A 27208-nucleotide genomic window follows, 5' to 3' on the forward strand; every position below is an offset into this window, starting at 1 on the left:
GGAAGTACAGAGATTAAGCAACTACTCAGTTACACAACCAATAAGTAGTAGGGCCAGGATCTGAACCTACGGAATCAGATTCCAGAACCATTCATGCTCTTAACGTTGTATTGCATCCCTCAATATCATTACATGAAACCTAAAGCAAAACCTCAGTTCTTAAGATGATTTACCCAGTTTAACTGTCAAACTAGAACATAGTAAAGAACTGGAAATAAGGCAGAAATGGCTATTTAATAACCAAACAGACATTCAGAGGAGATTCAGATCCTAAATTAAGCTCCAACAGGCCCTCAGGCTTTCATTTGGTCCTGCTTATCTAATGGCATACCTAAGTCTAACAAGATATGTCATCCAAATTCTTAATTCTCTATTCATAAAGTGGATAGGATGTAGTAGACAGCACACTGACAATAGGAGAAAATGACTGATGTTGGTCTGCAAGTGGAAAGAGAAACGCTACTAAAAAGCAAAGAAACCCAAGGACTCAAAAAGAATACACTGGTTAGAGGCCATTTAGGGTAGGACAAATGGCATAAATTACTTCAAAATATACTGAAGGCTTGCCCAAGTTTACTTACTGATTACCAAGAGTCACCAAGTTTAAATTAAAACTTCAACTGAAAGTCAGATATTTCACATCTTAGAAAGCCATAAAAATAGTTAAATCGAAGAATTCCAATTTTTATAGAATAATTATAGTCACCTAAATTCTAATCACAGCACACATTGTTCAAAGAAATCAACAAATAGAGCAAATAAAACTACCCATATCCCATCCCATATCTAATGCAAAACTAGGAGATGGAGATTACTAAAAACTTTAACTTACATGTAAGAGAGATGAGAAATGCCAATTTCAGAAGATCAAGCCCCAGAACCTATGCTGGAGCAGAGAAAATCAGGTGGCAAATGACAGAAAAAGAGGAGAGAGGGAGTGGGAATCTAGGGGTGCTGAAGCATAGATATCACTCCCAAAAAAATTAAGTCACACTTTTAGTGGGAAATACTAAAAACACATTTCAGATCCAACATCGCAGAGGCCAAGCTAATAGAGAATCCAAAAGACGGCATAAAAATATGTGGAACCAGGTATAGCAAACTCAGAAAAGGCACCACTTCTCAGGGAGAAGGACACTTGGAAGAAAAAAATAAACCCAATAGTATAGATTTTGGCTTCAAAATACCATTCCCCACTAAAAGAAACCAGAGCTCTTTTGAGAAATGTCATATTCCAGGTCTGAAGCACAAAAAGTATAATGTGGACCTAGGATATCTTCTTGTGCCAGAGGACAAAGAAAAGCTCAAAAATTGATGGGTGCACATCAGAAGGACAGAGAAACCAGTGCAAAAAAACTCTCATTGACCAAACTTAGAACAATTCGAGCATCAAAATAGTGATAATACTGGAATACAGCAAATTGAATCCCAAAATAATCCATGATTCCATACAAATCTACATAAAGTAAAAAATTAGTTGGACAGGGTGGCATGTGCCTATAGTCCCAAATATTAATACTTGGGAGGCTGAGGTAGGAAGATTGCTTGAGCCCAGGAGGTCAAGGTTGCAGTAAGCCATGATCGCGCCGCTGCACTCCAGCCTGGGCGACAGGGTAAGACCCTGTCTCAAAAAAAAAAAAAAAAAAAAAAAAGAGATAATAAAAAAGATTCCATATGAATCATGGATTATTTTGTGATTCAATGTTCTATATTCCAGTATTATCACAGGGTAAGGCTGAGAGAGATGTATTTCTTTATAAAAGAATGCCAGCTAAAGCAGAAAAAATGGTAGAACCAGAAAAATCACTATTTTCTAACTATCAATGTAAAAATTAAGTTAGGAACGGATAAAAGGATGTTTATTTCCCAACAAGAAAAACGTCTGTTGGGAATAAATACTCATGAAGTCTCAGTATCACTCCACAGATTACTGACAAAGGAAATGGTAGATTAACTGCGAAATCTGGCAGATACCACCTTACCAAGGTGATTACACTTACCACATCACCACAGCAGGACAAACTGATAGATGTGCTTCCTAATGTGGTACTCTGAATAAACATCACCTACTTAATATTTTCACCAAAAATGTTTAATGTGAATCAAATTATGTGCAAACAATCAGACAAACAAAAATTGTGGGACACTCTAGGAATAACTGGCCTGGACGCACAGAAGCACTGATATCATTAAAGACAAAAGGCAAGAAAACTATTCTAGATTAAATTTAAAAAAATTTAACTGGATCCTGATTTAAAAAAAAAATGCAAAAAGTACATTATTGAAAATGATGTACAAAACTGAGTATGGGATATTAAAATTTATGGCACAGTTACACATTTCTAGAATATAATAACAGAATATAGCTATATAGAAATGTCCTTGTTCTTAGGTGACACATGTTGACATATTTAGTGATGAACTGCCATAATGCATGCATGTACTTTCAACTGTGTTCAGGAGAAAGAAAAAAATGTGCGCGCGCACACACACACAGGCATATTACAGAAGAAAAATCAATGCCTTATTTGATTAAATTGCTGTTTGTCAAATTTCTGTTACTTGTAGTCAAAAGCAACTGTGATTAATACACATTCCTCTAACAATTGTTATATTTATTTCTTTTTAGAGACGGGATTTTGCCATTTTGGCCAGGGTGGTTTCAAACTCCTGGCTCCAAGTGATCTGCCCACCTGGGCCTCCCAAGGTGCTGGGATTACAGGCATGAGTCACTGTGCCTGGCCTTAAACTGCTTTTTTTTTTTTTTTCAGACTAAGCTTCACTCTGTTGCCCAGGCTGCAGTGCAATGGCACAATCAAGGCTCACTGTAAACTCTGCCTCCCAGGTTCAAGCTATTCTCCTGCCTCAGCCTCCCGAGTAGCTAGGATTACAGGCATGTGCCACCATGCCCGGCTAATTTTTTTTTACATTTAGTAGAGACAGGGTTTCAACGTGTTGGTCAGGCTGGTCTCGAATTCCTCACCTTGAATGATCCACCCACCTCGGCCTCCCAAAGTGCTGGGCTTACAGGTGTGAGCCACCATGCCCAGCCCTAAACTGAATTCTTAACATTGTTTCTTGAATGTGAACAGGTCTCTCTATTCTTATACCACTTTTGTAGTGATACCATGTGGATCCCTTATATTTGACTTTCTGGTTTTAAATATTAATAGAATACTTCATCTACTATAATATACATACAGGTCCCTTCTCTAGTTTTAAGATACGAAGATTATACCAGAAGAAAAGATAAACACATGAAAACATAAAAGAACTGTTTATGATCTGTTTGTTACCAAATACTTATTTTCGGTATTTATTGAAGTCAAACAAAATGGAGATTTTCTTATGTGATGAGCAGAAATACTTAGATATTTTGTATCAAAGTCTGTGATCTGTTTGACTGCAATTCTCAAAATTCTAAAAACGAAAGAAACAACCCTGAATAAAGTAAAAGCAGAAAAGCTACTGGATCTTGAAATAGAATAGGGTGGTACCTTTCATTTCATTTTTTGTCTACATATAATATAGACAACACAAGTTAATTTTTTGTAAAATGCTTTTCTAGAGAAGTTTCTGAACATCATAGACAGGTATAATATATCGCATTAATTCAATGTTCTCATGTAACTTGGTTCCTGTACATATAAGAACAGAAAATAGTTCGTTTTTCAGTATAAACTATATTACAAATTGTTTTTTGGTATAAACTGTATTACACAGGACATTATTATAGTACAAATATAGTACACAGGATGTATATTATAATACAATTTGTTTTTCAGTATAAACTATATTACACAGGAAAGGTTAAGATAATTATATAATACTTTATACTTTAATTTTATAAAAATTATCTTGTATGAATAAACTCAGAAAGATGGCTGACTAGAGGTGCCCAATGCATGCCCTTGTCCCCCAAAGAGGGACCCAAACACAGAATCAACAACTGCAATTCAACTGGATTGTCTGAAGGAGAGCACTGAAGTGCAGCAAGAGAGTGGCAAGATCCCTGTGGAGCACAAAAGCAGGATGAAAAGAGGTACAAGGCACCCTGCCTCTGCTGTCCCATCTCCCCAATGAGACTGGCTGGGAGCCAGGAGGGACTTCTTATGGGGTAATGGTAAGCACAGGGCCCCAACCACAGAAACTTGCAGTCCTTACTACAGGAGAATCCCACAGTCCTTACAAGCCTTGAGCCGTTTGGAGAGCTACCTGGAATTTACAAAGCTACATTACTCCACAGTAGGAGCTCGTGTTATGCACTCCCCACCCTTGCATGACCTAAGCTGCTACAGCATAGCACCTTCTTGAAACCAGAGCCACTGCTGGAGGGTGTCCTGCTCTGGGGGCCAGTACCACTGTGTCTCTCTAGCTTTGAGGCTCTACCATCATTCCATAAAGACCACATGAAGGACTGTAATGCAATGACTCCAGTTACTGAGAGCCTGGGCCCAGGGACAGTCATGACTCTGGTACTGCATAATGGGGAAGTCAACCCCAGGCTGGTCAAACCACCACATGCCTGCACCCCCAGCTGCAGAAACAACATAGCAGCCCACCCCTGGTACGAACTTCCCCAAGCTAGCCAAACCATTGTGAGCTCACACCCCAGCCAGAGAAACAGCAGACCACCCCCAGTGGGCATGCCACCAAACTGGCCTAATCATTGTGTATCCATACCCCCAACTGAGGAAACAGTCTGGTGGAACCACCCTAGGCGGACATACTCCACAAGCCAGCCAAACTGTCCCACACCTGCACTCCTAGCTGGAAAAACAGCCTGGTGGCTCTTTCCTCAGTAAGCCAGACCCTGAGCAGCCAAACTACAACATGTCTGCACCCTAAGTCTGATAAACAGTCCAGAGAGCCAGTCCCTGAGCTCTCTGCACACCAGTACCCTCAGCCTGAGAAGCAGCCTAGCAGCCCTGCCCTCAGTGACCCAGGCTCCAAGCCAGCTGACTCACTATGTGTACATGCATACCCCTGGCCCAACAACCAGCCTGGCGAGCCCATCTCTGGCAAAGTCACACCACCACCACCACCACCACACACTTCCACAGCCTAGGCCACTGAGGCACTTGCAAACATCACTAATATGGGTTACAGCTAAGGAAACTGCACAGAGACCATACCACTGTGCTCACTCAGAACCTAAGCCAATGTACTCTACCCGTCAGACACCATAAGACCCATCTAAAGGAATAGGTCTTTCCCTGTGAAAGCTACTCCATAAAATTAGAAGAGGCAACTATTCCACTAGATGAGCAGATATCAATATAGGGACATAAAAAACATGAAAAAAACATAACACCCCCAAAGGAACACATTAATTCTCCAACAGCAGATCCACAAAAAAAAGAAATTTATAAAATGCCAGAAAAAGAATTCAAAATAACTTTAAGTCAACAAGATAGAAGAGAATGCAGATAACCCAATTTACCAAAATCAGAAAAATAATTCATTATCTAAATGAGAAATTCAACAGAGAGAAACATCATAAAAAAATAACCAAACAGAAATCTTACAGCTGAGGAATTCAGAGAATAAAATAAAAAATAAAATGAAGCCTTCACCAGACTATATCAAGCAGAAGAATTTCCGAACTTAAAGACAAGTCTTCTGAAATAACCCAAAGAAAAGAAAAAAGTATTTAAAAGAATGAAGAAAACCAATTCCATTTATGGGACAACATTAAGCGAACAAATATTCACATTCTGAGAATTCCAGGAAAAGAAAATATGGAAAAGGCACAGAAAACCTATTTAATGAAATAATAGCTGAAAACCTCCCAAGCCTTGAGAGACAGAAGGATATCCAGATGCAGGAAGTGCAAAAGTTCTCAAATAAATTCAGCCCAAAAAGTTCCTCTCCAAGGCACTTATAGTCAAATTTTCAAAAGTCAAAGACAATGAAAAAATTCTACAAACAACAAGAAAAAATCATCAAGTCACATAAAAGGGAATGCCCATTAGACTAACAGCAGATTTCTCAACAGAAACCTTACAGGCTGAGAAAATGGCATGATATGTTTAGTGCTGAAAGGAAAAAACAAAACAAAACAAAAACCAAAAACTGCCAGCCCGGATGATACCCAGTAAAGCTATCCCTTAGAAATGAAGTTTTCCCAAACAATCAAAAACTAAGGGAATTCCATCACCACTCAACAAGCCCTACAATAAATACTTAAAGGAATTACTAAAAGGCTTCACTGCTGAATTCTACCAAACTTTTAAAAAAGACTAATACCAATTCTCCTCAACCTATTCCAAAAAATTAAAGGGAAAGGAACTATTACAAGTTCATTACATGAAGCCAGTATTACTCTGAAACCAAAATCAGACAAGGACACACAAACAAAAAATTACAAGTCAACATCCCTGATGAACATATAGATTCAAAAATCCTCAAAAAAAATACTAGCAAACTGAATCCAAGAACACATTAAAAAGATTATACACCATGATCAAGTGAAATTTATCCCAGCGATGCAACAATGGTTCAAACATACACAAATCAATAAATGTGATATATCACATCAACAGAATTAAGGACAAAAACCATATGATCTCAAGAGATTCAGAAAAAATATTTGATATAATTCAGCATCCCTTCATGATAAACACTCAACAAATCAGGTATAGAAGAAACATACCTCAACACAATAAAGGGCATATATGACAAACCCACAGCTAACATCATACAGAAAGGGGAAAAGATGAAACCTTTTCTTCTAAGAATTGGAACAAGCTAAGGATGCCCCACTATTACCACTCTTATTAAATAGTACTATTAGTCCTAGCCAGAGCAATAAAGTAAGAAAAAAAAAAATCAGCCAGGCATGGTAGCTCACACCTGTAATCCCAGCACTTTGGGAGGCCGAGGCGGGTGGATCACAAGGTCAGGAGTTCAAGACCAGCCTCGCCAAGATGGTGAAACCTCATCTCCATGAAAAATACAAAAATTAGCTGGGCGTGGTGGTGGGCGCCTGTAATCCCAGCTACTTGGGAGGCTGAGGCAGAGAATTGCTTGAACCCGGGAGACGGAGGTTGCAGTGAGCCGAGATCATGCCACCGCACTCCAGCCTGGGTGGCAGAGTGAAACTCCGTCTCAGAAAAAAAAAAAAAAAAAAAAGGAAACAAAAAGAAACCGCATCTAAATGGAAAGGAGGAAGTTGAATCATCCCTGCTTGTAGATAACGTGATCTTACATCTAGAAAAACCTAAAGACTCCACCAAAAGAACACTTAAAACTGATAAACAAATTCAATAAACTTACAGGATACTTTAACTTAAACAATATGGGGGTTAGGGGAACCAACCTTGACTCCCCCAAAACTTAACAACCAATAGCCTACTGTTGACTGGAAGCCTTAATCAATTATAAATGATTGATTAACACATATTTTGCATGTTATATGTATTTTACAGTATATTCTTATAATAAAATAAGCTAGAGAAAAGAGAATGTTATTAAGAAAATCATAAGGAAGAGAAAATATATGTACTATTCATTAAGTGGAAGTGGATCATCATATAGGTCTTCATCTTCATTGTCTTCACCTTGAGTAGGCTGAGGAGGAGGAGGAGGAGGAATAGGAGGAGCTGCTCATGCTATCTCAGGGTTGCAAAGGTGTAAAAGGTAAAGGAGGTAGAAGGGAAGGCAAGAAAGGCAGACATACTTGGTGTAACTTTATGAAAATACATGATAACTTGCCTAACTTTTTTGCTTTCCATTTCTTTAAAAAAAAAGTTTTTATACAGTTCCAATCCTATTCTACCATTTGTTTAGTTTCAGGGTCTGTATCATAGAAAGGTCCATGTTGTAAAAGAAAAGCAGTCTTGAATAAACGTAACCCTTCTGCCAGAGTGTTCAGTGTCGGTTTGGTAACTGGCACTGCTGCTTCTACATGTCTTCCTCATTGCTGGCACTGGTTCAGAAGCATTCATCTCCATCAAGTTGTCTTGTGTTAATTAGTGTTTATTAGCTCTTGAATTTCTCCAATATCTATACCTTGAAATCCTTCACTCCTGACTTTTTGGCCATATCCACATCTCTTTCATAATTTATTTGATTGGCTTTGTCGTAAACCCTGTGAAGTCATGCACATCATCTGGACAGTTTTCTTCAGCAGGAATTTACTGCTTCAGGCTTGATGGCTTTCATGACTTTTTCTGTAACAACAATGGTGTCTTCAATGGTGTAATCCTTCGGGACTTGTGATGTTCTCTCTAGGGAGGTTCTTTTCCATAACACCGACAATCTTTTCCATAGAGTACTGTGTATAATGAGCCTTAAAAGTCCTTATGATCCCCTCATCTAGTGGCTGAATCAGAGATGCTGTGTTTGGGGGAAAGTAGACTACTTCAGCACCTTTGTTACTGAACTCATGGGGCTCCGGGTGGCCAGAGGCATTGTTCAAAAGAATTCTAAAAGGCAGTCTCCTACTGGCAAGTTACTTCCTGACTTCAGGGACAAAGCATTGATAGAACCAATTCAGAAAAAGGATTTTCATGTCTAGACCTTCTCTTTGTACAACCAAAAGAATGGCAGCTGGTGGTTATCTTTTCCCTCCAAGGCTCAGGGGTTAGCACCTTTGTAGATAAGGGCAGTACTAATCATAAACCCAACTGCATTTGCACAAAACAGTAGAACCACCTATCCTTTCCTGCCTTAAATCCCAGTGCTCACTTCTCTTCCTTACTAATAACTGTCCTTTGTGGCATTTTTTTTCCAGAGTAGGGCACTTTGATCTGCATTAAAAAACCTGTTCAGACAGACATCCTTTCTCCTCAATGATTATCTTAATGACATCTGGGAATTCATCTGCTGCTGCTTGGGCAGCAGAAACTGCATTTTCTGTTACCTTGACATTTTAAAAGCCAAACATCTTTTTAAAATTATTAAACCATTCTTTGTTGGCATTAAATTCTCCAGCTTTAGATCTTTTACCCTCCTTTTGCTTTAAGTTGTCACATAATGGCTTTGCTTTTTCTTGAATCATATTAGTCTATAGGTATGTTTTTCTTATAGCAAGCCTGTATCCACATAAAAATGGCATTTTTAATACAAGATAAAAAGGCGTTTTACAAAAAGCACAAGGTTTTCCCACCTGCTGGCATAGCTGCAGTGAAAGCTTCAGGAATTTCCTTTTCCTTTTTTTTACAATCGTCCATATGCTGTATTCATTTATTTTGAAATGGCAGGCAACACAGCTGCAGACCTTAATCTACTGTATATATCAAGGAATTCAACTTTTTCTTGTAATTTTTCTTTTCTTTTTTTTTCTGCCATTATTTTTCTCTGCTTTTTGGGAGAACTTCCAGCATCACTAGTGGTATTTCACATCGGTCCCATGGTCCCATGGTGTGTTAATCAAGATTTACGGTATTGCACTAAACACAATAAAAAAATACAAGACTCGTGAGAGATCACTTTTTTTTTTTAAAGAGTGATATAGTATAGTTTGGCTGTGTCCCCTCTCAAATCTCACCTTGTATTGTAACAATCCCACATGTCAAGGGTGGGACCAGGTGGAGATAACTGAATCATGGGGTGGTTTCTCTCATACTGTTCTCAGGGTAGTAAATAAGTCTCACGAGATCTGATGGTTTTATAAATGGGAGTTCCCCTGCACAAGCTCTCTTGCCTGATGCCATGTAAGACGTTTGACTTTGCTTCTCATTCGTCTTCCACCATGATTATGAGGCCTCCCCAGCCATGTGGAACTGTGAGTCAATTAAGCCTCTTTCCTTCATAAATTACCCAGTTTTGGTTATGTTTTTATTAGCAGTGTCAGAACAGACTAATACAGACAGGGTCTCACTCTGTCACTCAGGCTGGAGTATAATGGTGCAGTCATGGCTCACTGCTGCCTCAATCTCCCAGGCTCAAGTGAGGTTCCCACCTCAGCCTCTGAGTAGCTGGGATTACAGGCATGTACCACCATGCCTAGCTAATTTTTTTTTAATTTACTTTTTGTAGAGATGGAGTCCCATTATGTTGTCCAGGCTGATCTTGAACTTCAGGCTCAAGCAGTCCTCCCACCTCAGCCTCCCAAAGTGCTAGGATTACAGGCATGAGCTACCACACCCAGCTGAGATCTGTTTTTATTATGATATACAATTTACTGGAGAGTTGAACTGCTCATGCTGAGATGATTCACATCACATGTTGTCGTAAGCAGATACCTGCAACAGTAAAGCTCACCAAAACAGCAACAAGAAGTGGCTAGAAATTATTACAGAAGTACAGTACGTATTACAGTGAATTTTATGCTTTACATTTGTCTACATATCTCTCAACTGCAAATGGCACTATGTACACTCTGTGTTTGTGTGTGTACATTTTGATAAATTTTACCTTTTTATAATAGATTTGAGTATATTTTATGGTAGTAAATGATAAAATAGACTACTATCTACATATATTTTATTTATTCATGACATATCTTTTTAATTTTTCAATGTTTTTTAAATACAGAGTTTGTGAGTTTTTTCAAATTGTCGCAAATCTCCCAAAAACTTTTCCAATATACTTGTTGAATCTGCATAGAAGTGGACCTATGCAGTTCAAAACCCATGTTGTTCAGGGTTAACTGTATTCACAAAATTGTGCAACCATCAGTTCTATTTCCAGGACGTATTCATCACTCCAAAAGGAAACCTCATACCCATTAGGACTTTGGGTTTTAAGTGTGACAGTAAGCCACTGGAAGGTTGCACTGAAAATACTATTTAGAATATTAATAACAAAATTTATAGTATAATATTAATTAAAAATCAGTGGTAACTATTGCACAATACACACACTGAATAAAATATATACCTATGTACACAGATTAAATACATGAAAGAACTACATTGAATGTTTACAGTGCTTATCTCTTGGTAATTGACTTCGAAGTGCTTATTTTGTCTTCCTGCTTACTTGATTTTGGTGAAATTCCTACTTTTTTTTTTTTTTTTTTTTGAGTCTCACTCTGTTGCCCAGGCTGGAGTGCAATGGCACAATCTCAGCTCACTGCAATCTCTGCCTCCCAGGTTCAAACGATTTTCCTGCCTCCACCTCCCAAGTAGCTGGGATTACAGGCATGCACCACCACAGCCGGCTAATTTTTGTATTTTTGGTAGAGACAGGGTTTCACCATGTTGATCAGGCTGGTCTCGAACTCCCGACCTCAGGTGATCCGCCCACCTCGGCTTCCCAAAGTGCTGGGATTACAGGCAAAAGTCCTACATTTTCTACATTGAGTATATAATCTTGCAAAATTGGGAAAGAGCATAATACATACAAAAAACATTACTTTACCCAATACTTCACAATTTACAGTGCTTTCCCAAAAGATTATCTAGTTTGCTGTATCAACAACAGACAAAAATAGACAAATTCAAATTTTCATGGTAGAGAAAAACAGAAAGTCATCTAGTATAGGATTTGAGCCAGTATTATGGTGAAATGCATAAACCTAAAAAAAAAAGCATGGGATCTATTTTAGACATAATTTCATTAGATTATTTCCTTCTACTTTTGTGGAGCAGAGGGTAAGTAAAATATATATATATATATATATAAAAGACTCAAACTGAATCCAGACTGGTTACTATAAAGAAGTCTACAAATCATAAAATTTTCTTATCTAGAGATCTTCCCAGTGCCAAGTCCAGCATGCATTCCAGAGCTCAGTCATCTATGCTGAGACTCTGCCATAATATTTGATAAGAGGTCGGTCTTATTCCTCAACAGAGCAAAAGTAGTTGATATAAGATGTTTAACATTATCGTATTTGGAATGTACAAAGTCCAACTTCTGATGTTAAGAAGGGGCAATTATGAAGAAATAGACTTGATTTTGCCCAGAGACTCTCCATAAACACTTCAATTCAGAAATCAAGTTCTCTTTAAAGTGTTAATATATTTGATGTGAAATGTTCTTTGGAACTTGTGAATATGCTTTCCCATAAGAATAATGGTGTAAATGGTAGGTTATCAGGCAACCTCACAAACACCTAATTCACAATACTGATTAATATGCATCACTTTAGATTTTAAAAAGCAATCCAATGCTTTTTGAGCTCTAATTCAAGGCTGGTGAATTGTTAGCCAATATGATGAAATTGTGCTGACTATCATGATGTCACTGAAATTTCAACTCATCCAACCTGTTTGGCTTGCAATGCTGCTTACAAAATGAATGCTGCACAAGTGTGAGAACATCATCCTCATCATTAATATATGATGACAGAGGCAACATAGTAAATAAAGACATGAGAGCTTAAGAAGACAAAAGTGGGTTTAGAGCACCACTTGGGACTTTGGAAAATTAATGTGTCTAAGTAGTTATTTTGCTTATTCAGTTCGGTTCAGCAGACATTTCTTAAAGACCTATTCTGTGCCAAGTACTCTACTTAATGTGTCTAGAAGTAGTTTTTAACTCTGGCTTTGCAATACAATCATCTTCAGAGCTTTTAAAAACACAGGTACCACCCAGGCGTGGAGGCTCACGCCTGTAATCTTAACACTTTGGGAGGCTGAGGCAGGCAGATCACCTAAGGTCAGGAGTTTGAGACCAGCCTGATCAACATAGAGAAACCCTGTCTCTACTAAAAATACAAAATTAGCCGGTTGTGGTGGCACATGCCTATAATCCCAGCTACTCAGGAGGCCGAGGCAGGAGAATCTCTTGAACCCAGAAGGCGGAGGTTGTGGTGAGCCAAGATCTCACCATTGAACTCCAGCCTGGGCAAGAAGAACAAAACTCCACCTCAAAAAAATACAGGTACCCAGACACTACCTACAAAATCAAATTACCAAAGAAAGGAACTCATACAAAAGTATGAAGACATGTGAGAAGATAGCATATTCATGGTAAGTAGTAAATGGGGGATGAAAATATGAAGGCATTAATTCAGGGGAAGATATATATAACTGTAAAATATAATCTTTGTCCCTGTTGCCTGGCATAACCACTAAAATCCTCAGAATCTCCCAAGTGATGTCTTTTTGTATGCTAATGAGTTAAGTGACATCTAGCAGCCCTTAGATAGCTTCAGGGTGGGAGCTAGTCACTGGAAAGACCAAGGTATAATTAGCGAATTGGGACTTTCAGCCCCAAGCCCCAGCCTCCTCTAGGGAGAGGAGAGGCGCTAAAGGTTAGCTGATCACTAATGGCCAATGGTTTAATCAATCATGACTAAATAATGATGACTCCATAAAAACCCAAAGGGGACAGGGTTAGGAAAGCTTCCAAACAGGTGAACATGTAGAGGTTTCTGGAGGGTGGTACACTTGGTGAGAGCATGGAAGCCCAGTATCCCTTCCCATAGCTTACCCTATGCATCTCCTCATCTGTATCCTTTGTCATATCCCTTATAACAAACCAGTTCTAGGAGCTGCTCTAGAAAATTAATAGAGCCCAAGGAAAGGGCCATGGGATCCCCAGTTTACAGCCAGTGGTTCAGAAGCACAGGTAAAACAACTTGGGGCTTGCAATTGCCATCAGAAGTGGGGGGAAATCTTGGGAACTGAGCCCTCAACCTGTGGGAGCTGATGCTATCTCCAGATAGATGGTGTCAGAATTAAACTGAATTAGAGGACACGCAGTTGATGTCTGCTGCAAAAGTGACCGCTTGCTTGTTGGTAGGGAGAAATAACCACATATTCAATCACAGGAGTCTTCTGTGTTGACTGTTGTATTTTTGTCCACTCAAAACATACATATGAAAAGTGATTTACCTCACATTAGAATGATCAAAATTTAAAACACTGATAACACCAAATGTTGATAAGGATGTCCATTGACAAGAACTGTCATTCATTGCTGGTGGGAATGCAAATAGTACAGCCACTCTGGAAGACAGTTTGGCAGTTTCTTACAACACTAAACATACCATTACTATACAACTTTACTATCCAATCCAGCAACTGTGCTCCTTAGTATCTACCTAAATGAGTTGAAGACCTATGTTCACACAAAAATCTGCACCCAAATGTTTGTAGTTGTATTATCCACGATCACTAAAACTTGAAAGCAACCAAGATGACCTTTAGTAGGTGAATGGATAAGCCGACAATGGAATATTATTCATCACTAAAAAGAAATGAGCTATCAAGCCATGAAAAGACTTGGAGGAACCTTAAATACATATTACTAAGTGAAACCTGAAAAGGTTATGTACTGTATGACTCCAACTCTATGACATTCTGAAAAACGCAAAACTATGGAGAAAGTAAAAGAGTCCAGTAGTTGCCAGGGGTCCCGGGGAGCCTCTGGGGGATGAATACGCAGAGCACAGAAAATTTTAGGGCAGTGGAACAATTCTGTGTTATACTGCAATGGTAGTTACATGTCATTATACATTTGTCAAAACCCATCGGATGTACAACACCAAGAGTTAACCCCAATGTAAACTATGAACTTTGGGTGATAATGACATGTCAATGTGGATTCACCAATTGCAACAAACATACCATACTGTGTAGAATGTTGATAGTCGGGGAAGCTGTACATGTAAGAGGGCAGAGAGTATATGGGAACTCTCTGTACTTTCCACTCAGTTTTGCTGTGAACCTACAACTACTCCATAAAATAAAGTCTACTTTAAAAACTAATATATTAAAAAACAATGTTTGTAAAAGTTAAACAGGATCATTGACATAATGTGATCATCCCACAAGCCTGGTCAACACTTACCCAATTAACCAACACACCATATCTTAGAGCCTTAAACCACACAAGCCCTTCCTTATACCACCCACTCTTCACCTACCAAAATTCTAACTGTCCCAACACACCACAGTCAAACTCAACATGCTACCAAGTTCATGAAGCTTTCTTTCCCTGATCCCACCTCTTAACTTCAGGTTCCTTCTTATACCTCTCTGTACCCTGTGACATCATTCTGTCTAGCTTGAGGACTAAGCTCTGATTATTATTTTTTTTTTATCTTGCCCAAATTCCTTTCTAAGGGGTCTGGGGAGTCATGCCCTACAAACCATAAATTCTCATCAGATGAGTTTTATTTAGCCCTGTATAACGTGACTTACTTTCCAGTCTGACTCAGGCATAACAAGGAAGAAAATCAAAATGTTTTACCTTAAAATATATTTCTTTGCCATACCTTGGAATTGTCCTGCAAAGTCTCTTGTGGGAAAAACCCACATTCTATAGAGAATTCCCTTTCCCCTTTGTTTTCCTTCCTTCCTTTCCAGATCCAGGAGATAATCAATTAAGAGCCAGGCACCCTTTCAGGTCTGATAAGAAACATTTTACAACCTGCTATCTCTGAAGTCAGCTATCTGAGAGCTCTGCAAAATAAAACTTGGTCTCCACAATCCTTTATCTTAACCTGAACATTTCCTTTGATCTCAGGTCTTGAGATAAACTCAACCAATTGTCAACCAGAAAATGTTTACATTTACCTATAGCCTGGAAGCCCCTGCTTTGGGTTGTCCTGCCTTTCTGAACCAAACCAATGTATTTCTTAAATGTATTTGATTGATGTCTCATGCCTCCCTAAAATATATAAAAACCAAGCTGTACTCTGACCACCTTGGGAACATGTTCTCAGGACCTCCTGAGGGCTGTGTCACGGGCCATGGTCACTCATATTTGGCTCAGAATAAATCTCTTGAAATATTTTATAGAATTTAACTCTTCATCAACAGACTCATGGTATTTAACCAAAACTTTTAATAAAAATGTGACCTTTTAAAAATCAGGAATTATATCTAAAAATTCAAATTTCTTACTATTCTTAAAAAAACAATATGACACTGTTACCAAGTGGGAATAGGGGAAAGTAGCAGGGATTGCATACAGACTCTCTCCTTGTGGCCTTCCCAACACTGAGGCAGAACTGTTGTCATTTATCACTGTCCCTGTGTTGTTTTTCTTCTTCCCTCCCACTTCGCTCACTCCAAGTGTCAGCCTGGCTCCAGTCCCCACGTGAGGTTGTAGCCTTGTTTAGTTACTAATACTTGTTTATTTGTCTCTCAAACCTACAAAACTATAAGTTTCTTGAGAGCAAAGACTTGTTTCTCATTCACCTTTATTTCTCCTATACTCCTTCTCATCCAACCATAGTATATATTTATCAACTATTTCCTGAATTTAGCCAATTATCAATCAACAAAACAGGAAAAATGTTAAAATTTAATTCATTATGAATGCTACTCCTTAAGATTTAGCAGTTGGTAGGACTGCATCTTTACTATATTTAAATTCACTTCAAAACTCAATGATAACCCTTTTTCATATCTAAGTCACAATTAGGCTCTTTTTGAGGGTAGAGTGAATGAGAGGCTGAGATGCAGAAATGGAAGGAAGAAATCATGTGTTAAAGGCCTACTATGTGCTAGGCACTGGTTGTAGGCTAAATAATAAAATGAGGGAAGGGCAAATCTAGAAATAAAAGAAACGAAAGGGAAGAAACCTATGTTGGAGCAGGTAGGAACAGCATTCCAGGACAGCCAGGATTCTGCAACAAGCAGTTAAAGTATAGAGCTGCCAGGTCAGGGGATGCTTACTTTGTGTAAACTTTGTAGAACATTTACAACATTCTTAGAAGTGGTGAACTGATGCCACCTGAAGAGTCTATACTGAAGCCTATGACCTTCCCTGTTCCCCCAACTGAGGACCCTTCTCCTTTGAATCAAAGCAGTCAATTTAATTACATCTACATTGAGAAAATATCACTAGATATCTTTTGCTATCTTGTTTCCTAGGAGGAAAATAGATCATAAAGAAATATGTCATATAATCCCTGCTGTCAAAACAAAATAAGAAAAATCTGAAATCAGAAATAGTAGATTTCATTTAAGAGTGTAACAGCTTTAATTAAAACCCATAAAGCAAATACTTGGGCCTAACAGTGCTTGACATGTCGTACTGTAAAACCCTTTTAAATTAAATTTCTTAAGATAATGGTAGATTCACATGCAGTTGAAAGATAAAATATAGAAATATCTCTTGTACCATTTATCCAGTTTCCCCCAATGGTAACATCTTACAAAACTATAGTACAATGTATCAACCTAAGATATCGATACTGACACAGTCCAGACAAAGCACATTTCTATCACCACAAATATCCCTCATGTTGCTATTTTATAGCCATATCCATTCCCTTCTGCCCTCCTGCCTAATTTTTTAACCTTTGGCAACCACTAATCTGTTCTCCATTTTTGAAATTTTGCAATTTCGCAATTTCAATGATGTTATATAAATGGAATCACACAATATGTAATCTTTTGGATTGGCTGTTTTAACTCAAGTTCTCTGAAGATTAATCCTGCTGTAAAACCTTCTAACTGATGCCAATCATGGAGCAGAATCAAAATCTAGTAAACAAAGACCTGGGGTTCTCTGATGACTCACATGAAAGCAAAGGGAACAAGAAAGATTAAATTTCATTGTCCTTTGTTCTCTGTGACAGGTTTCTCTGTTGTGTTTTCCTACCACCATAAAAATACAAAAACATTCTCATTGTCAAACTGTTTTACTACCAAGACTATTTTACACAGTGAGATTATAAACTTTTATGTTTGTGTGGCCATCAAGGTTTGTGAAGCTTGTCTCAGAAAAACATGCCCAATTAAGAAAGTTCAAAATCATCCTTATTTATATTAATCGTTTCCGATACCAATTTACAATGAACTTACTGAGTTTTCCACTTAGAACTCAGTATTCGCTCTCTCACAATACAAAAATAAATCTCACTGGAATTGCTGTTGTTGGAAACAGGAGCCCTTATGTTGTGTTTTAACCACTGCAGAGAAGAATCGAGTGCATCTGTCAGCTCCAAAATCGAAAAAACTATAAGGCGATTTGTTTGTTCCCCAAATTTTTCCTTTAACACACTTAGGACGTCATTCATAACCACTTCCGATACATGCCAACCTTGGCAAGAGAATCTCATCCCTGAATGTTATTTCAAAAGGAAAAGCAAAATCTTGACCAGGTAATTGCCCAGCTTTCACTCCTTACCATTTTTAAAAACAGATACCAAATAGGCTCATCTCACATTAGCAAGTCGACAACACAAAGAACAAGCTACAAATAATGAAAGGGTCTGCAATCTGTTGCCATGTTTCTAAACCACGGCCCTAAAATTCACCCATCTTTTAACCAGACCCACAGGACTCTACTGGTGACAATTTCTTAAGCAAGTCAAAACTCGTTAGTCACCAGACATATGATTACTAGATTAAGCACATACTCTTAAGTTTCTAACCTATGAATTTAAAAGAAAAATAAAGCCTCCAGACAGTTCCTTCCAGCGTTTGTATAGGCCGATAAACGATGAAAAAAATAGAAATGATGTTAAACATTTAAGTAATCACTTGTCCAGTAAAAAAATGAACAGCAATTGAATATCTACTTCCTCAATAACCTTACCACATGCACATGTGCATGTACACAACACACAACACACACACACACACACACACACACACACTCCTTTAGGACCAGCTTCCATAATACAATCTTTACCACTCCTTTCCCTGCTCCCAGAAGGTACCTAAGGCAAGTACCAATGGTTCCATTTAGACTCTGGAAGTTAACCAGGATAAGAGTACACACTCCTTACTCCTTGGTGTTAGCTCACTGACACAGCTGTCTCCCCAGTCCCAAGAGAAAACTCCTAGAGGGTAGGGACCCATGTTCCATTCATCTTTGTATGCCACACAGTGCTAGAATCTGCAAAATATTCTACACAGTGAGCACCAAACAAGAAATGTTGAATGCTAAAGAAAAAAATTAAAAACTAGATGTATTTAAGAGAACTATAGAATTCCGGAATGCAATATGCAAATGTTCTCATTCCTAAACCTACCAAAGAAAGTACAGAATATTTAGCTTTGTGGCATTATGTGTCCAAAAGCTTATGTATGGACTTTAAATAATGTATGTATGGCTCAATTTTCTCATCTGAACAATGAGGATAATAAAAATACCTAACTGATAAGGTCTTGAGACAGTTAAAGATGTTGGTATAGGTAATGTCTCCTTAGACCAATGACACGAACGCTATACACATTACTTATGAAGGGTTAGCTACTCATTTTACTGGAAATAATAAATAATATAAATAAATAAATGAGGTCCACACAGCTCTGCAAAAGACACCAAAGCTTAAATTAGCCTAGAAGGCGTAATATCACAGTTCGGCAAACTTTTCTGTAAAGGATCAGACACTACTGTAAATATTTCCGGCTTTACAAGACAAGCCGCAATACCCTCAACCCTTGGAGCAACTATTCCCCCTGAAAAATCAGTAGGTTTTTTGTTTACATTTTACATTTTAGAATTTAAGAATCATTTTTAGTTCATGGGGCCATACAAACATAGGCTGGATTTGGCCCCCAGACTCTAGTTTGCCAATTCCTGGGTAAGATAATAATGGTAATACAGTCAGTGTTTTAAAAGCAACATAAAGAAATGTTTGTGAATTGCTTAAAGGTAACTGAAAAACGTGCGGCCCCAAACTTCTAAAATCCGGACCGGCGGACCAGGGCGGTGGGGAAACCGGCCAGGACTAGGGCCGGTCTTCAGGAGCCGGCGCGGACCTCCACGGCTTTCGGGGTCCGCTGAGCCCCCCACCCACACTTACTCCCAGCAGCGGCCCGCGGCCGATCACCGTCTCCCCGGGCGCCAGGGCCACCCGGGGACCGCCGTCCTGCGGCTGCAGCTCGAAGCCCCCAGACATGGCGGGCAAGGATTAGGCCCCTTCGCCAGGAGACTGGCCCCTCCACTGTTTCCGCCTTCCACAGACACGCGCGGGGCAAGCCCAGGCCTTGGGAAAAACACTGGGGGAGGGCCGCAAAGGCTCCCCGCGGCTGCGCCGGTCCTCTCAGAGCCCCGCCCCGCCGCAGCTTCCCGAGTCCCGCCCCTCCACTCCTACTAATGACGCAACCGGGGATTCCCCAGTCACGCCGCCTCAAAACTATTGTTTAAAAACCCCGGCTTATTCCCCACCACCCTTTTCACCTCCGTCCCATCTTGGAGGACGCCGGGCCTTGTAGTCCTGGTGCCTTTCTTCACTTCCTTTTCCGAGCTGAGACGCCCTGGAAAAAACTACCAATCCCCAAAGGCACTGCGCGCCCCCCTCGGCGCCTGCGCGAGTTCCGAGTCAGCAGGGCGGGACTCAGGTGGGCGGGATGCGAAGAGCTATGGGGAAGGATTCGAATTCCGGAGGATTTAAATCGCGGGAGGAGAAGCCACCGCGGCCTAGTAGGTAGAAGGGGCTTATGTTCCCGTTGGCTTAGGTGTCTACGCTCCCGGGGACGCGGCCCGGACGCAAGCTCAGCCTTCCCTCCGCGGCCTGGAGCCGCAGTGACAGTCAGCGCTGACGGTTGTTGTCACTTGTCAGTGCCCCGTGTTCTTGGGTTCCAGCAGCTGCAACCCGCGCGGGACACAAGGAGGGTGGCTCAGAAGGGACGTGGGGTGATTAGCCCTGACCCGCGGGATCTGGACGGAGTGGGGTTCCCCGCCCCTCCGACTGCGCTGCCGCCGATCTATCCCTCCGAGTGATAGTTGAAAGGGGGACGAGCTTTTACTTCACTTGAGAGAGAATTCAGGAAAGCTCGGTTCATAAAGGAGAAAGGGCAGAAGAGGGGTCGTTTCCAGGCATCCAGGCGAACCTGGACGTAGAAGAAAGATTCCTAGGGGGATTTTAGAACCTCGCCAAGGCATCCCCTGCTGTGAAATTCAAAAGCCTTCATTCCCGTTACAGGAATTCCACAAGGGGAAGCATTTTATTCTCCCAGTAAGATCCTGGGAGAAGTGGATAAACACACTGTAACGTTTAAATACACTGTAACGTTTTCGTAATGTGAGATTCTTTTCAAGAACGTTGTGGTTTGGCTTTGGTTTGTATTGGTGGTGGGAGGGGCCAAGGTGCATGGCAAAAACTTGCTCTTGACTCACCCGTTTTTACCAGTTTGCTTTCTTACTTCCCCAAACCCTCAAGAAGAAGACCTCTGTTGAACACAGACTACAGTTCCAGCCACCACAGCTAATCTGGATCATGAATTGGAGCCACCGTGGTCTTGGCAAGTCCGGAAACATAGCTGAGTAGCTCATCTAGAAAAGAGATTTGTGTTCAGCTGAGTTGAAAGAAGTATTTAGCTGTATCTCAAACCTCTCCTCTTGCACAACCAACCCCCATTATAAAAGGAAGTGCAAAATGGAATAAACTGATTTTAAGTGAATACAAGCTGTCTTTATATACAAAAGTAACTCAAGGATGGTGATGTACCCAGTCATGCTTTCAACTGATTTGGGAAGCCTACACCATTCACCTTAGGTAAATTAGCTGAAACTGAGCTTTAAATCTGGACTTCAAATAGTCACATACTGTACCTAGCTGAGTTCTAAACATTGTTTACAGTTGTCACTGTTGCTTGATGTCTTCAGTGACTATTATCCTTAGCTCGTAATTATGCATGTAGGATAGCTTCAAGGGGCCATTTCTAAAACACTACTCTTATGACTGAGTTGAATATTTGAGACTTTGTTTCATAATCCAGATCTCATCTTCTTGTCCATTTCAGACAGTAGTTGTGTCAAATGTAAGCACCTACCTACCTATTAGATACAAGTAGATAAAATTCTTATATAAACAACTAGAAGTCCAGCAAGTTTATGATTAAGTCACAAATTGCAAATTAATGATGAGGCATCAGTTCCCATGTACAACAAGTATTCAGGAGTTTAATAGGATTGACTCATACACATTTTCAAAGGTACAAAAGTACCGGGTATGGTGGCTCATACCTGTCATCCCAGCACTCTGGGAGGCTGAGGCAGAAGGATTGCTTGAGGACAAGAGTTCAAGACCAGCCTGGACAACATAGCAAGAACCATTTCTCCATAAAACAGTTTTTGGTTTTCTGGTTTTTTTTTTTTTTTTTGTCTTTTTTTTTAAAAAGAGGGGGGCGGGGTATGCTGAGTCAAGAGAATCGCTGGAGGCTGGAGTTTGAGGCTGCAGTGAGCTATTATGACACAGCTGCACTCCAGCCTGGGTGAGAGTGAAACTAACATGTTGGGTGCCTCCCATGTGCAATTCAGATGTAGCAAGACTAGATGTTTTACGCACTATCACTATTAATCCTTGAAAGAACTTTCAGGAGAGCGGCAGCATTGGCCCATTTTACAGATTGAGAAGCTAAAGTCAAGAAAGAGTTCTTAAATTATACCCAAAAAGCATCTGACTTAAAGTAGGATTTATACTCCTATTTGGAGACTGAGCATGTTTAAATTTTGCCTTTTAGGTTACATATGAGGATAACTTAAAACATTAAGCTATGCATAAAAACTCCAAGAGAAACAATAATTCAAGAGTTTCTCACACAGAAGTGAACTCTGTGGATGCTGAGAAGGAAAAAAATGAGAGTCAAAACAACTTTGTTGAACTGCTGCCTACAGAAATCACTTTTAAAATTTTCAGTCAGCTGGACATTCGGAGTCTGTGCAGGGCTTCATTGACATGCAGGAGCTGGAATGACAGAATAAGAAACAGTGACTCTTTATGGAAACCTCACTGCATGACTGTAAGAGCTGTGTGCCGAAGAGAAATAGATGACGATCTAGAAAGTGGTTATTCCTGGAGGGTAAGTTTAATCTTTGCAATCTGCAGTGTTATTGACAGTGTTATGATAGCAGGTTTGCGCCAATTCTAACTTCTGCTTGGAGGAGACAGAGTTACATATGCAGAATAACACAGACAGTGTGTTGACTTGGAAGTGAGTTAAAGTTATTAGTCTTTTCCTGCTAACCACACTGTTTCCACCCTATCTTTCATTTATCCTTTTGCATTTTTTAAATTCTAAATTCAGGAATTTTCCTGTGTTAACCAGAAGGGAATTAGCTCCTTCTTTTCACTTCACCTTATCCCACTCCGTGTAAATACACATATACATACACACACATACACAGACACATAAATTTATTAATATATGTATATATCAATGTAAATACTTACTCTTTTATCAGCCCTGTCAATCTGCTTCTCTTGCTTTAAACATATTCACTAGCCAACCACCTACTACAGTCTTTTTTAACGGTGATTTACCTCTTTCAGGTAATACTGCTGAGGAATTACCAGAAGAGTAAAGTGAAACACGAATGGCTAAGTGGCAGATACAGCAACATTTGTTCTCCCATTAGCCTACCAGAAAAAATCATGTACCCAATGGATGCAGATACATGGGGGGAAATTCTAGAAGCAGAACTGGAAAGATAATGGGAAAAACAAATCACAAACAAATCTCAGGTCTTTGAAAGTTTAAAATTTAAATGACTCCTAGGTTGCAAAAGCAATATCTTTATTCATTCATTTTGTTGTTCACCTTTTTAAAAGAAAGTGAAATGGAAATATTATAAAAGTAAAGCTTTATTTTTGTTTTGCACTTTAGTAAAATTTTTCTGGTTTTATTGTAATGTGGAAAAATCATGAAATGTTATTTTTATAAGAAATAATATACTGATAGAGTGATTTCCAAATACAATGTTTCATGTATTTGTGTTAATATATTCGTAATACTAAATGAAAGAGTGATTTGTATGCTCAGCTTAGTGATAATTCAAAATTTCAGGAAGCCACTTTAAACTGACTTAAAGATTCATTAAGTGGTAGTTATAACTAGGCTCATGGGAAGACTAAGTGAAATTAATAGCAATACATTTAAATTAATACATTGACGTTTTAATGACTTTAACATTTCTATTTCAGTGGAATCAGATTGAAATGTCAAATAGTGAAACTATTTTTAATGTGTTAAGCCTGTGGTTTAGTTTTAAGTTAATGTCATCTCAGGGCTAAAGCTTGTCCAATTGAGATTCCCACTACTTTTATATAAACCTGGAACGGCTCTCAGGAGCTGAAAGTAAGTGGAAAGTTTCCAGTACGCTTTACCATCAGAATGCCACACTAGCCTGGTAAAACTCTCTTTCTGACAGCCTTATAGCACCATCTAGTGTGCTATTCTTAGATACCAAGACAAAGGACTTTCAGCTACTTTTTGTTTTCTCCATATTAAAAAGAAAACTATTATTCTAAAGAATCCTTAACATTTGTCTTTGTTAAAGTTTATAACTTTTAAGGAACCTTTATTTTAACTTTTAAAAACTTTTGTTTCTCTTTTTTCATAAAAACAGATGATATACTACTCACTGTAACAAATTGTTTTTTCTGAATCTGTGGTTACCACCATAGTAAAAAAGTGTCTACAAACTGCTTTAGTTAGTGTGGGGTTTTCTTCTTAAAAACTGTTCTCTATAGCATTAAACATAAGAATCCAGGAAACCAATATTTAACAAATAGGCAAATATTAGAAAGATGCCCCACTATATGCAAATTCCGTATGTTGAATCAAGCAGTAGATAATTAATTGTCTCCTACTATCTTCTTAGAGTTGGAAGAGTCCTTGAAAATCAGGCAGTCAAGTCTCCAGGACTATTCAGTAATTTTCTCAATAGGAACACTGTCAGTCAGCCAGCCCAAGTTCAAATCCTGTACTTCTACTAATAGCATCTCTGTCATGTCACAAAACAGTCCAGTTGTAGTCTAGGCTTGAACTGAAGACCACCTCTCTGTAACATTTGCCTTCTAGCCCCACTTCCACACTCTAGAACCAGGCTGATTCAGTCCTTCCTCTCTATGATTGCCAGACATTTGAAGACTGCTAGCCTGTCTCTTTCTAGGTCTTCTCTCCAATTCCACTGATGATCATAGAGTATGATTTCTAGACCCAACAACATTCTCTTCTGCCCATTTACTCTTAACAAAAGAAAGGGGCTGTACACCATGGCTCACACCTGTAATCCCAGCACTTTGGGAGGCCAAGGTGGGTGGATCACCTCAGGTCAGAAGTTCAAGACCAGCCTGGTCAACATGGTGAAACTCTGTCTCTACTAAATATACAAAAATTAGCCAGGCGTGGTGGCGGGTGCCTGTAATCCCAGCTATTGGGAGGCTGAGGCAGGAGAATCGCTTGAACCTGGGAGGCAGAGGTTGCAGTGAGCCGAGATCACGCCATTGCACTCCAGCCTGGGCAACAAGAGTGAAACTTCATCTCAAAAAAAAAAAAAGAAGAAAGAAAGGTATCCTACTAATTTTATTTCATAAAAGATAAGAAAGCACTTGGAAATTTTCAAGTATGGGAAAAATTAAAGCTATAAGCATTTTGCTGAATAGCGTCTGTGTACAATAGTATATGTACACATATATTTTTAGCTGTTTTTTTGTAATGGATGTTGGTTATTTTTGTCCAGCCCCCTTGCAGTCTATCATCATCATCTGTTAATAGAAGTTATCCTAATTAGGGAGACTCACCCTTCTTGCTTCCAACCACGTGTGTGGTTTTTTTTGGCCGGAGTGGGGGGCGGTTTTGTTTTTGTTTTTGTTTTGTTTTTTGAGATGAAGTCTCACTCTGTCTCCCAGGCTGGAGTGCAGTGGCATGATCTTGGCCCACTGCAACCTCCACCTCCCAGGTTCAAGCAACTCTCCATCTCAGCCGTCTCAGCCTCTCGAGAAGCCGGGATTATGGGCGCCCACCACCATGCCCAGCTAATTTTTGTATTTTTAGTAGAAACGGGGTTTCACCATCTTGGCCTCCTGACCTTGTGATCTACCCACCTCAGCCTCCCAAAGTGCTGGGATTATAGGCATGAGCCACCGCGCCCAGCTGGGTTTTTTGTTTTTTTTTTATATTATCCTGTTTTTTCCAGCCTCCGTGTTTAGTCCAAGGATGGAAACGTGACCCAATCCCCCCTTTTCATAAGTTGGAAGGAAGAAGCCGTTTCCTCTTTGCTGATGAAACTGTTCCCTGCCACACAAAGAAAACGGATCTTAAGTAAGAGAATGTGGAGCCACCAGGGGAAAGAGCAATTGCAGGGAAAGAGGCCTGATTATATTCCAGACCCTGGTCCCAGCCATTCCTTATCTGCTTACCTAAATTAATTCAAATTGAGTTTCACCGTCATACTGGGACCCCCACCTGATGTGGTTTCTTTGCCCATTTTTCAAATATGTATTATTTGTGGCTTGCATTAGCATCTTAGATTTCACTCTGACTTCCTCACCAGTCGGTCTTAATCTGCTATAATATGGCCATCACTCCATATGGTTGAAACTGTTGATATCCAGATTACAAGTGACTTAATGTCTAAATCCATTGGATGTGTTCTACTTGTTAATATATTTGATACACATAAACACTCACACTGACACACGTAAGTACTTCTTAAAACTCTCTCCTCCATGGGTTGGAACTATAGTCTCTTGGACTTTTCTTTCCCTACTCTAACCCGTCTTCTCAGTTTCCTCCAAAGACTCACTTTCCTTCATCTACTTATTACATGTTAGTGTTCCCCCAAGGTTCCACCTGTTGTCATCTCGCCTCTGTACTCTAACATCCTTGGTGATCCCATCTACGACTCCTGTGTCAGCTACCATTGTTGGTGCTAATGCCGTCCATGTCCGTGTCCCAACATCAGATCTCCGTGAGATGCTCCAGAAATACATATGCTATTATCTTTTGGATTTTTATCCAAAGATAGTATAAGTATATATATATATATAATATTTGATATATCCAAAGATAGTTTATGTATAAACACCTGAATCAAAACTTACCATCTCATAAAAGTAGTTCTTCCTCCAGTTCCTATCTCAGTGAATGGCATGTCCTGTTAGAAAATCACCATATTTTACTTTTCTCCATCATTCTCCAAGTCCAGTCGAGTCAATTCTTACTTGATTTTATCATCCAAATATCTAAGTAATTCACCTCTTCTCCATCTTTATCTCTGCCTCATTACTTAATTCTTGTCCTTATTTGAAGTTGGGATTTCTAAAATAACCTGTTACTGGTGTTCGTGCCTCCAGTTCCTTCCTTTTACTGTTAGCAGTATAATCTTTGCTAAACCCCAGATTTAGCACATCACCCCTAACTTAAACTCTTGACTGCATACAGGTAGAAATCAGAATTCCCCACTAAAGCCCATAGGGCCTTTAATGATGTGGTCTGGCCTGCCTCCCCAGCCTCTTCTCTCACCACTGTCCCACCTTATATCTTTCTGTTCAGTCTTACAAAACTATTTCATAAAAATTGTCTCGCCTCTCTGCCTTTGTACAGGCTGTTTGATATACCCAGAGTAATCCCCACCATTGATTCTTTTCTTGGCAAAAATCTATTGTAAAACT

At 39.4% G+C, this 27208-nt stretch overlaps 2 protein-coding genes across 18 annotated transcripts in view; one reads left to right on the forward strand and one right to left on the reverse strand.

Moving 5' to 3' along the window:
• Positions 1–19868, reverse strand: part of APLF (aprataxin and PNKP like factor) — a 110374-nt gene extending 90506 nt beyond the window's left edge. For 6 of the 12 annotated variants that reach the window (XM_054546059.2, XM_009237225.4, XM_054546069.2 and 3 more), the window contains exon 1: positions 19613–19866. In XM_054546059.2, coding sequence (XP_054402034.1) covers positions 19613–19708 — 96 coding nt within the window. In that variant the 5' untranslated portion in view covers positions 19709–19866. 12 annotated transcript variants of the gene reach the window in all.
• Positions 19869–20121: 253 nt separating this feature from the next.
• On the forward strand, positions 20122–24170 carry FBXO48 (F-box protein 48). 6 transcript variants are annotated; one of them, XM_009237232.3, is made up of 4 exons: positions 20130–20236; positions 20972–21307; positions 22275–22613; positions 23084–24170. In XM_009237232.3, exons 3-4 carry the CDS (start codon positions 22308–22310, stop codon positions 23243–23245), a joined length of 468 nt encoding a protein of 155 aa, XP_009235507.1. In that variant the 5' UTR covers positions 20130–20236; positions 20972–21307; positions 22275–22307; the 3' UTR covers positions 23246–24170. The 6 variants fall into 6 exon arrangements, with proteins under 6 accessions (XP_009235506.1, XP_009235507.1, XP_063569729.1 ...); XM_009237231.3 differs by lacking the exon at positions 20972–21307 and having other exon boundaries at positions 20122–20232; XM_063713659.1 differs by having other exon boundaries at positions 20130–20232; positions 20942–22613.
• The last annotated feature ends 3038 nt before the right edge of the window (positions 24171–27208 follow it).

Source organism: Pongo abelii, chromosome 12 (genome assembly GCF_028885655.2).
Source record: "Pongo abelii isolate AG06213 chromosome 12, NHGRI_mPonAbe1-v2.0_pri, whole genome shotgun sequence".
Taxonomy (NCBI): domain Eukaryota; kingdom Metazoa; phylum Chordata; class Mammalia; order Primates; family Hominidae; genus Pongo; species Pongo abelii.

What these genes read in the sequence shown, in the direction of transcription:
- FBXO48 (XM_009237231.3), top strand. Translation starts at nt 22,308, where the DNA reads ATGCATAAAAACTCCAAGAGAAACAATAATTCAAGAGTTTCTCACACA. An exon ending in AAAGTGGTTATTCCTGGAGG is followed by an intron (nt 22,614 to 23,083) that starts GTAAGTTTAATC and finishes TACCTCTTTCAG; the next exon opens with GTAATACTGCTGAGGAATTA.